This window comes from Strigops habroptila, chromosome 8 (genome assembly GCF_004027225.2).
Source record: "Strigops habroptila isolate Jane chromosome 8, bStrHab1.2.pri, whole genome shotgun sequence".
NCBI classification, from domain to species: domain Eukaryota; kingdom Metazoa; phylum Chordata; class Aves; order Psittaciformes; family Psittacidae; genus Strigops; species Strigops habroptila.
The window spans coordinates 24,396,302-24,408,499 of record NC_044284.2 but is presented as its reverse complement, the minus strand read 5'-3'; the positions used below and the strand labels follow the sequence as shown (position 1 = coordinate 24,408,499).

At 37.3% G+C, this 12,198-nt stretch overlaps 1 protein-coding gene across 4 annotated transcripts in view; it reads right to left on the bottom strand.

Annotated features, from left to right (window-relative positions):
* Positions 1-12,198, bottom strand: part of RNF13 (ring finger protein 13) — a 40,795-nt gene that overhangs the window by 4,562 nt on the left and 24,035 nt on the right. For all 4 annotated transcript variants that reach the window (XM_030495604.1, XM_030495607.1, XM_030495605.1 and 1 more), the window contains 2 exons: positions 11,783-11,876; positions 1,703-1,783 (listed from right to left, as the gene is read on the bottom strand). In XM_030495604.1, the coding sequence (XP_030351464.1) occupies positions 1,703-1,783; positions 11,783-11,876 (175 nt within the window). The remainder of the gene's footprint in view (positions 1-1,702; positions 1,784-11,782; positions 11,877-12,198) is intronic.

The window sequence follows — 12,198 nt, the reverse complement described above, 5'->3', positions numbered from 1 at the left end:
GAAAAGGACAAGGAAACCTGCTGAGTTGTATTTATGCTTAGTAATACAAGAGAATTTTAGTATTTAACTCAGAGAATTTTAGTCACAAGTTTGTTGGCATGTAGACTGTCTATCCTTCTGTACAAAACACCTAATAGATTATGATCTTGGCCGTGCAGATATATGCAATAAATACTTATTTCCTCTACTGAACAAATCTGAGAGCAATCCTGCAAAAGGCCATGTTTGACGAAATAAGCTTTAAAAGCTTCTTGAAGATCTATACGCATCTTGCAGCAAACATGCCCACCATCATTATCCTCATAGTGCCTCTAACTTCCGCCGAGATGTATTGAAGCACCTTGTTATTAAATAAAATCACCACATAATTTTGCTGCTGTTAAACTAGTTCTACAGTTGGCACTGCAACTAGACTGGCCTTGTTTTAAAAAAAAAAATAAATATATCTGAAAGTGTCTTTCTTACAGTATTAAAAACTTAGCTCTGCTTATTAACAGAGACTTGTATCTGGCAAAGAGCATGTTGTGTTTAGTACCTGTTAGAACCTGCTAGTAGCATGCTCTCCATGAAAACTGACTGTAGTGAGGTTTTTGTGTCAGCAATCTTTGATACTGGTGATTGGGTTTCATTAATTTTGCAGTCCCTAGCTGGGACAGATGCTATGGATCTGTTCTTTCTCTTCCGAGAATTCTTTGTTTGTCAGCCTGTTTTGAAATTTTTATGACTGGGATCTACAAAGCTCAGTCTGTCATCTGTTGTGGTGACTGTGGATGTAAGGCTGTAACATCAGTTGCCTCTTTTTTTAAATCTCTTAGTGATGTGGTATTTGCTGTTGCAGTGCTTGATAAGAGCAGGAATCTAATGAGGAAAATCCTGGGTAAAACTGCATCCAGCCAAAATGGCTGTAATACAGTTAATGGACTGGGAGGCAGAGAGGGGTCTCAAGCTAGGAAGGATGACTCTTATAGTGATAGAGTTGACACAGCTTTTAGTTAAAAGAAAAAAAAAATAAAAATAAATGTAGAGCCGCTCTTGGGCCCACACCTCTTCAAGACTTCTAGGTAGAAGCTCTTAAATGCTTCTGGTACTTGCATGCACTTAAAAGCAGTCTCGTCTTGTGGATAGACCCATACATGACGACTAGATACACCTTTTGCAGTGGGCTGTATTTCAGAAAGACTGTTCAAACGGTACAGTATTTTACTTGTCACAGTAAAAATATTCTGCTAATTTTTGCACTGACAACACTGACTTCCAAGTGCAGTCAAGGCAGTAGTCTATACAGCTTCAGGCTACAAGACAGACTATATCCCCTCATCCAATATCTATGTCACTAATAGCTGAATTGTTTTTATGGTTTAACTGTCTTGGAGAAAGCAAAAGCCTACTTTTTTTTCAATGTAGAAAGTAACTCTGGAATGTGTTTCCCCATTAAATATAGACATTTAGGGTGCAGCGTTAAACCCAGATGTTCTTTCACGTGTACATCCAAATAAAAACACAAAAGTGGGAATGTGAGCCTTTTCTAAATTTAAAGACAGAAAAAAGATTGCTCTTTTCCCAATTTGTACATACAGTCCTGCATATTAGCAAAAATACATTTTATAAATCAAGCAATAAACAAATTCACTGTGGGGTTTAGACATGGCGTTTTAGAGAGCTGTTTTAATACAAATACCAAACCTAACATACAGCTGCTTACCATGAGAACATGGAAGGATTCTGAGCTTGTCTCCATCCTCATATTCATCCAGACAAATGGCACACACATCATATTCATCTCCTGCAGCACATAATTGAGAATCAGTTTAATAGATTTGCAACAGACCTTTGCAAACACTTGCTGAGCTTCACATGCTGAAGAAACTACTACTCTTCCCTGTCCATGCAAGAGGCAGGTTCTTTGAAGCTATATAGTTGACTGCTGTATTTCTCCCCTTACTTATTAGGGCTACAGCTCATTCACCTTCCCTTCAGGTTAATAAAAATGTTTTAAACTATGTGAAGCACTATATCTATAATATTCGTTCATTCTTATAAAAGGAAAAAAAATTCCTGTTTCATTTTTATCAAGGGCTTTTACACAATACTGTCCTTTTTACCAATCGAATTTCCTGAAGATGCTGGCCCTCTAAAGTTTGCAGTTACACCACAGCTTATGTCCTTCTCATAACCTGAGTTCATCAGTTATAAAAAAAAAAATTGAGAAGAAACAGAGTGCACTGGTTGACCACTACAGTGTTCCTAGTGTGATACAACTGCGGAAAAAGAAAAATGCAACAGTAGAAAGCACCGAAGAGTAGTCTTTCCAGAAGCATTAAGTACTGTTCAGGAGTCTGTAATGTGGCCACCTGTATCCTCAAAAGATTAATTCAAACAGAAACAAAGAAAGAATATTATGATCACATAACACAGAAACTATCATACAAGAAGAGTAAAATAAAATAGACAGGTATTTTTTTATAGAAATATTTCAAGGCTGAAAAGGGATTCAGCTGTCTCTATCAACAACACAGAGGAGCAATACCACCCAGAGAAGTTGGAGCGGGTGAGAGGTGGGAAGAGCTATCATCAGACCAGAAATTGTTAGGTTGGAAGTGAAAAGAAAGAAGACAATGGAGAGAATTAAGCCCAGATCTCCCAATTCCTGTCTACGACTGCCAGTTACTAGTTTGTATTATTAAAGGTGAGTAGTGCAAAGTACATATTTTAAAATAAAAAGGTAGCTACATTTCATTTTATAAGGAGCCATATTTTATGGTATGTGAATACTTACCTGATCAAACCCTGAGAGGGACTTAAGCAGTAAAAGGGTCCCTGTCACTATTTGGACCCCTTGCTTTGACATGAGCTGGGTTAAGTATCTGTTCCGCTCTGTCAAGGCCAGAAAAGTTCTGGCCATGTGCTCAAAGCCACTGTATATACAAAAGTTGGTGAACTCTTCTTTCATACATCTCTCGCAACTTAAGACACATCCACTGCTGCAACTCACTATTTCCAGATGGTATTTCTCCTATTATGCCATTAGCACTTCATTTAAACAAATGAAACTTAATGCCTTAGCACTGTCCAGTACTGCACTGTCTCTTCACAAGCAGCTGCTTGCTAGGGCTGCACTCTCCCAACCATGAAGTGTTGTTTATATGTCCAAACTACAGTGTACCAGAAAAAAATTAGCCTGGTTCAGTCCACCTCTCCCCCTATGAAGTCTTCCCTGTCACAGGGATAGAAGCCCGTGTGCCAGCAGGCTAAACTGCAAGCTTTCCTATCACTTGACTAAGATGTTTGGTTGAGGGACTGGATAGCTACATGGTCAAGTAATCCAATGCATATTTGTACATCCTATCACAAGGGCAGTCATCTGCTCAACATGTGGTGCTAGTGTGCCTGCATCCTGGTTTTATGCTTTGTGATAGGAAAGGAAAGGCACCAGTGATGAAAGACTGGACAGGAAAAAAAAAAGACTGCCCGAAGGAGGACACCCCAGATACAGTCTGCAATATCCCAAAGAACTATGTCACTCCCTGCATATTTTGATATTTTGGCTAAGTATTCATAATAGCAGTCCTAGACCAAGTCTGCCTGTTCCCAATCTGTACCATCTGCACAGCTGCTTCTTAACATTCCAGTGCGCAGCAGTTTACATTTCACCATCTTCGGGGGCTAGCTAAGACCCTGGGTCTTACCATACAGCAGAGGAGCTAGGGAAGTAAGGAGGTGTAGGTCCCACGAGAAAGAGTATGTGCAGAGAAGGTTCACTCTCTCACATACCAAAATACCAATGGGAAAAGGCATATGGCAAGGCAGTGACTCCCATAAGAGAAATGAGGTCCCCGTAATCTTGTCACCTCAAGGTAAAAGAAAGAAGAGCTGATATGCTGTATCTCGTTCCCAGTGCCCCTCAGGGCAGCCTTCCCCATCTCCTTCCAGTTCCTTCAAAATTCCACCTAACCTGAGCCCCATCCATCCCACAAGCGTTACCTCATCAGTTATCCTCACAATTCAATTCTCTACTCCCATACCACGCAGCATCACCTTAATCCTCTCTCAGTAAACTTCTGTCAAGTCTTTTCCTGACTATCTGCTGCACTAAAACTTCATTGCAGCACATCACTCCAAAGCTTGACATTGGAGATGTCAGATTTAAATGTGTAAGACTGACATGTGCTACTGCTAGAGTTAATAGCCACAAGAAGAATGTCTTCGCATACTTAGTTCACCTTTCAACATACACGTATCACCCACAGTAACCTGTGACACAGCACAATTTAGCACAAATTTACAGGGGTTTTTTAATACCAAATCCTATATTACTTCCCAAAGCGCTTTCCACATTACATACATGAGACTGACATCACAGTTCACATTCCAGACTTGTTCAAAAGAGTTGATGTGATACACAATACCCAAGTTGTCAAACTGTTGTTTTGGGGAAATGGTGGAAATAATGGGGCAGATTTCAGTAGTGTGTATCTACAGCAGGCCTGCACTTGGGTCATAAACTTACTCTACGTTATCAAGAAGGAATGCAAACGAAGGAAGCAGGCAGATTTTGCATTACTCGGAAGAGATGTCCTTTCAACACAAAAGCCTGTGATAAAACTGCATGGCAGGAGACAATTTCCGGAAACTCAGCTCAAAATTCATTTTGATACCATCCTGCTAAACCCAATGCTTTTCTACAGATGGCAAAATTAACTAATTAGGTATTTAGAAGCAGTTTTCAAAGAAAAACTTAGTTTTCATAATGCAACTCAGCATGGTTCTGTATCTGTTTAGTACAAGTAAGGAGACCGAGTACATCAGAGTACGAAAACCAAGAGCTCTGCATCAGCATCAAAGGAGCTGAGCTTTCCAAGAAAGCTGCAGAAAGCTAACAGAAGTAACACCAGAGGCACAGGAAAATGAATAGCCATTGTCAGCTCAAATTTCAAGTATTACATGAAACTCAGTTTTCAAAGAAAGAAGATCAGCAAAATTAACTTGTTCAGCAACAGACGAGGCAAAGATGTACTATTTTTCTGTTCATGTGTTCAGAATAAGATCATTAATAAAGCACAAAAGTTAAAAATTCAAAACTTAAAGTTCTAAAAAGCAACTTGACCAGGATTTTTCATTAACTGTGTAACAATATACTTCACTGAGAAAAATAAACTGTCTCTGCAAATGTAAAACAACTCAAAACCCAACACAAAAATACTTAAGCATTTTTAATTCAAAAGGCAGGATACTGTCAGTCAAATGCAGCGTAACAGTTTTTCAATTTAGTCTGTAAACAATCTTTAACCCGCATGATTAGTCTTGATCATGTTTAAATACTTTCTCATTAAAAAAAATTATTAAAAAACATACTGAAGAGTTACAGTGTAGCCTAATAGTATTCATATATCCACATAGAAATAACTGTACCCTCAGATTTTAAATAAGGACACGCCTTATGTTCCACATTACCAGACCAAGGGAAGCACTCCCCTGCTTTGATTCAGGATTTCTGCAAGCTTTCTTTTTCAGATGATGTTAACAAAAGCGAGCTAAGAACTGAGCCAGCTCATTAACAATCAGGCTGTTTAATTTATCTGAATTTGTGGTTAGCTGCATTAGTAGCAGGTGCTTTCTGCATCATTCCAATATCAAAATACCATTGACTATGATGTAACAAAATCAAAATCATACAGGATTGGTTTTTGTAGTTCAGGGAATATAGAATCCTGTATTGTTGTGCACACAATTCTCTGAAGGCTATAGCAACTTACATTCTGTAGATTTAAAAATTTTCAGTATAAAGCATGTTCTGCCCTGGGCTTTTCTAAAGGTGCTGTCATTTTTTTAAAAAACTACATACAACACGTGGTGGTGTTTTATCTGGAATTTCTCTTCTGTAGGGTGGAAGACATGGAATAGGATCTTATGCGGGATCATAACTGTCTCATGTTGCTGTTCTGCCAAAATTCCACCCCCCTCAAAGACTTTAATAATTCGAAAGTACTACAAACAAAACTGACATCTATTAAAGATGAAAGCAGGAAAAACCATAAAGCATGTGAAGGGCTCTCCATTGTGGTACTAGGTCTGTATTTGGAAGGCAGTAGGGGAAGCCTACTTGCATACAATTATTTTCTTGCCTCATTCATAAGACTTGCTCTTGTATTCCCTGTACAACCTCAACTCCCCTAATAGGCAAAGGAATGCAAAATGAACCCTCTCATTTTACCAAAATACTGGATACACTTGATTGCTTCTGCTTTATGATTGCCATGACAGAATTTATACTGAATCCGTATTTTGCCTGTGCCTAACACTTCCACTTTAAAACAACAAAAACTTCTAACTTTCCGTCTTTCCAAAGGTATAAAACCAACAAAACATTTTAAACAGTACTCAATTATATAGCAGATACAAAACCAAGGCACATAAGATGTCCTTAGAAGGCAAGTTCTTCACATTATTAAAAAGATTTCTTTATTTGTGGGTGTTAAGATAGATGCCAAGAACTATTCACGCCTATGTAATAACAGACTGATCTCTCATGCAGTAAGATCTTGTGCTACCTAATGCCTAGCTTCTCCATTATTATAGATCACACTAAATAAACCAGCCAGTAGCACGGGTACAATTAACAAAGACACAGCAAATTGCTTAAATTACAGATTTACTAAAGCTAGTGGTTTGACAGGGAAAAAAGAATGGAAACAAGACTGCAAAGGTAAGTGAAGGAGCACATCTGCAATGTGCTTCACTATCAGCAAAGGCAAATTATGGAGATTAGTATATATGCAATAATTACTTTGCTTTAATCAAAAACATTTTTAAACTAGAAGGGTAATAAAAGGAACATTAATGCCAAAAAAAAAAAAAAAAATCATACTATTGCTCGAGCATTGTAACATTAAGTATTCAGCTTCCACAAGAGCACTGCAAAGTAGTAAATATGCCAACTCTTAGTTTATAGGGATGGAAAAGAAAATGGACAGAGATTATAATTATTTTATCTTAGCATGCAAAAAATCAGAGTAGAAGTTGCAACTCAGGACCTCCTAGTTCATAGGTCTATTCTCCAAGTATCAGAAATCCATGATTAAAACCAAATTTTCATCTGTTTCCCCAAAGATAAATTCCAAGGGCTTCTGTGGTGGCATAGAAGTCTGTGAAATGTGGTTCATGTTACTTTTGTTAATATATATTATTCAACATAAAGGCAGAGCTGATGACCTCCACTGGAAAATAACACTGTGGAAATGTGGCATTTCAAAATAAGCACAGTTGACATGAGAACCAGTTTTCCTCATGGTTCCTATACAACAGGAGAAGATAAAGGGAAAGCAAAAGAGGAAAAAAAAAAAAAAAAAAAAACAACACAAAAACCACCTCATGGGCAGGTAGGAAGAGTCAGAGTGATTAAATGGAGCCCATTACTGCCAGACCTACATCACTGACATACGAGTTTTTGTCTAATGTAACACAGTGAAGTATTTCAGCTATAGCTTTTTAAAGAGAATTGCTTCCTCTTTTGCTGTGACAGTCCTTCTCTCTGTTGTTTCTATTAGTCAAACCACATTTATGGATCATTTATAATCAGCACATTATCATCATGTTCAACACGTTAACCATCAGTCAGTACTGTCAAGGGCATCATAGCTCAGAGAGAAAATGAAAATAAAAAAACCCCCACATTCAAGTAATATTTCTGTCTTTTTTCCCCCCACTAGTCATTCAACATGTGTAAGAAATACCAGAAAAATGATAGCACACTCCTCTTGAGTAGGCTTATCTCACTAAGACATCCCCACGCAAATGAACATCAGCACTTTCAGAAAAAAATGACACAATGGTAAAGCATCACATCCATTTCTGGGCCAGGTAAATACAGATAAACTTTTCTAGTAATACTGATCCTTCGTGACGACGTGCCCCTCAAAGAACAGATTTAATTTCTAAAAGAGACACTTTGCAGACATCTTTTTCTGGAATACCCATTAGTGTACTTTAGAAGCTGACTCAGAATCACCAAAAATCACGGAAAAAGTATGGAAACTGCTACAAGTTACCCGGAAGACCAGATTGCTGCTTGGGTCAGGCTGGGTATCGGTCGGCGGGTGGTGAGCAATTGTATTCTCTCCCCTTGTTATTTCCCTTACCATTATTATCATTGGTGGTAGCAGTAGTGGTTTTGTATTATACCTTAGTTGCGGGACTGCTCTTATCTCAACCCGTGGGAGTTACATTCTTTCTATTCTCCTCCCCATCCCTCTGGGAGTGGGGGGTAAGAGGGGGAGAACAGGAGTGAGCGAGCGGCTGCGTGGTTCCGAGTTACCAGCTGGGCTTAAACCATAACAGTATCTTACTTAAATAAACTGTATATGAAAAGTCTTTAGTATTATCTTTTAGCTACTTGGCACATACAAATAAAGTATCTTCAGAAACACAGAATTACCCATCCACATATATGTACACTTGTGAACAATGAAAAATGCAAAAATAAAACTGTCAAGACCGGCAGACCTTATGACTTGTTTTCTCTATTAGACCATAAATGTACTGTGCGGTTAAGCAGAGAGGTCAGTAATGATCAGTTATACTCCCATTTGCAGGGGAAAAAAAATAATTTAGGAATACACAGTAAACTGCAGAACTGCATTTACTCTGGAGCAGATTTTTAGAAAGCCTTGACATACCTCTATTCCCCACTATTGCTCAATCATATATATCAATCTGCATATAAAAATAAGTACACAAAAATTCAATATGTAATACTTAAAAATATGCATTTACTTAAAATGACATGTACTCTTACAGCTGATTATTTGTCCCATATATTGTGTGGCTTTATTCCATGTGTGTATGAAGCATTTCAAAGCTGACTGCCTAAAGTAAAGCTCTTTTTTCACCTAACTAAACAGCTCCATTTTTAGAAGTCTTATGGCTGTAGCAACTCCCAAATTCTGGATTCTTTATCGGGTATCTAACCGCTCACTTGGGATCCTAACTTTTCAACACTCGATGCAGAAAAAAATTGCTCTGTTCAGTTTTAATTTCTTAATGATATGCCCACACATTTCTTCCTTTTGCAGCATTCCATCTTCACTAAATTTACGATATTTTCTTTTCTATGGGAGTGAGAGGTTACACTGTAATTTTATTGCTGTTAAAATCTAAAAATCTTTTCGGTCTTTGCTAGATTCCATTTTAGTTAAGCTAATGTGGAAATAATATTATGCATTTCTGAAAAATAAATTCTACGATAAGTATCAATTCACATCTAAGCTATAATTCTTCTGAATATTCAGATTTGCCAATGATCAAGTTATAGGCACATTAAATGGATGTCTTCTTTTGCTGTATTCACTTTTGTTATAAAGACATCATGCAAAAGATATAAACCCCCACTGACTTTTGTATGACCCAACTGTAATCCATTTTCTAAGGAACACAACAGTCCAAGAAATCCACCAGTGTAGAAAACACAGAGTACATTACATTCTGTGGAATTATCCAAAGGCAAGGCTTGTTGATTCAGACTTTGCAAAGATAGTCAATGCCACATCTTTTTGTTTCTGCATCTGCTACTCATTACAGAAATACTAAGTGCCTGATCTAAAGCCTTCTGAAATCAGCAAAAAATTTCCATGTGTTATGGTGGTATTTGACTTAAATCCTATTTAGAGATTATTCACGTATTTTCCGTGTTAACAACTCTTCAGGTATGTCAGAGTGCAATCCCCCATACAGAACAACCATCTTCATTACATCATCATTTGCCTATCAACCTATTAAATTCTAGACAACTACTAAAGCCAGCTTTCCCTTAAAAACCTTTTTACAGCGAAACCATTTATTATGCAGTGCATGATACAAAAAATAGGGCAAGAAAGAAGAAATAGTATCTATGGTGTCTTAGTTTCAGTAGTTGACTAACGTTTCAATACAAACGGATTTTTAAGAATACACTGGAGACAAAAAGAAAATCCATCATTCCTGAAAACAGGATTATAGTCCACAGGAGTTAGCTTCACCTATCCTTCCAAAGCAAAAGGTTAAAGTTGTTTGGATATAACATCAAGAGGACTGAAGTGAATGGACTGTGCAATAATGTCCTCAGAAAGTGTATGTTTCACAAAGAAACATGAAGTGATGTATTTTCATTGTAATCGCTAAAGGTAACATACTGCAAGTATTAGGTCAAATTTTGTTTAGTAAAAGGACTTAAAGTAATGTAAGAGATTAATTTCACAGCAGTAGAACCAAAGTGATCATTTGCTTAAAGAAACCAAAATCCTAGTTGAACAAATAAGCTTTTTATTCTGTTTTTCATAAGCCACTGAATGCAGTGGCTACCTAGAGATTTACAGCCAGGTTACTTTACGACGACTGACAGAGCTCCAGACAATTCATATGGTGTAAGATTCAGCAAAAAGCAAAGAGGAAGGAGAATGAGGAAAACAGCAATAAGATATTTTCATACACTGGCTACTTAGTCACATAATTCTGAGATTTTCAGTTGATTGTGTACATCTGTAGTAAGACATTAACTGACCTTCTTGAAGTAACTTTTTCCTTGCAAATTTCTCTTTAAAGTAGAATATAATTTACTTTGTATTTTTATTCTAATTTGATGTTACAAGGAATCAATAAGAGGAAAAAAAATTAATATTAGCTTTATTGGCTTATGCTAATTTTTCAGGGTTAATTTTAAATCCATAGCATTGTAGCAAGGTTCAGCCAACCCTGCAGAAGAAAACACTTTTTTTTCGTGAGGCTGACTAACATTGCACAAACACTGTATTGCTCAAATTGAACATCTGCTTTGCTCAAAGTGAGAGCCATGTCATGAATAATGCAAGTTGGCTTTATCGGGGCAAAGAACAGTACGTCGTTCTATCCTTGAATCCAGGCATATCCCGTAACATGGTCTTTTTGCCTCAGAAAATACACTCTTTATTGACACGTTAGGTGGTAATTGTTTCAATTAAGTACTTTTCCCACCTTTTCCTCTCATGCCTTGCAATAGCTTGTATGAATGAACAATTAGATAGTAAAATGGTTGCACATCTAAAAAAACAAAATAAAGCAGCAGACTTTTTTTTCTACTTTTAAGGAGTAGACTACAACAGAGAAGAAAGTACAGCAGCTTTTCTATTTCACTGAATAAAGTAACAGCTTCGCTTCTCACCTTGTCATTAGATATAGCATAAAATGAATCACTACAAAGAATCACAACGGCAAGTATTTTGGCATTAAATTTAAATCTCTCTTGCCCTCCCAGAAGTATGGTGATTGAATGAAAGGACCACCCCTCTGGAAAATCAGATAAATTATATCCACAAGATAGTTTTGGTTTATAGTCTCCACCATGTCAGGCAACTTATGTACCACTAGTATCTCAGTTTCCAGACAATCACAGAGCTGGACACAGTCCTTGAGGAAGGAGTTCCAAATAATGGAAGTAATGCATCAGTGACTGACTGCTGCAGTCATTGTTAATGACAGCACAACAAGGAATTTTTGTGGAATTTCTGTACTGATTCTGTGGTATCTTAACCAACATTTTAATTCTCAGCCAGAGTCTGCATCTGGTGTCTGTTCTGCTTCAGTTACAGAAATATTAAAACTCTTATACTTCAGTCAGAACAGGGTCAAGTCAAATATTTTGTGTGCTTTCACGCCAAACTCTATTTCAAGCATACTCAAAATTATCTCCAAAACTACAACCCCCCTCAATTTAGAGGGTTTTTTGGTGTTAAAAACAATGGGGTCTAATTAGTTAGACAATGAACGATTTACTTGCCTTTCTTAAATTTATGTACAGGAATTTTCTTAAGCTGATCCTTCCTAAGCCGATTCCTTCTTGCTCTGTGTCTGTCTTGCACAAATTTTGTTATCTGGAAACAGATGTAAGACAAAATGAAAAGTTAAAACAGTAAAAGAACTATAAAGCTATTTTGATTTATGAGTCTACACAGTAAGTTAGTCAAAAGGGAATCCCAGCTCAAACTGAATCACCACTTCCCTTGCCTGAACTCAAGGATGAAGCCAAACAAGCCTAAAGTAAGTTTTCAATGACTGTGACACTTGAAGCTGAGAATACAGAAGCTTTTTTTTTTTTTTGAAACTAAACGGGGGGGGGGGGGGGGAGGGAGGGATAAAAAAAAAAAAAATCATCTATACTATATAAAATAATGGCCATTGCTGCAATCCTCTATC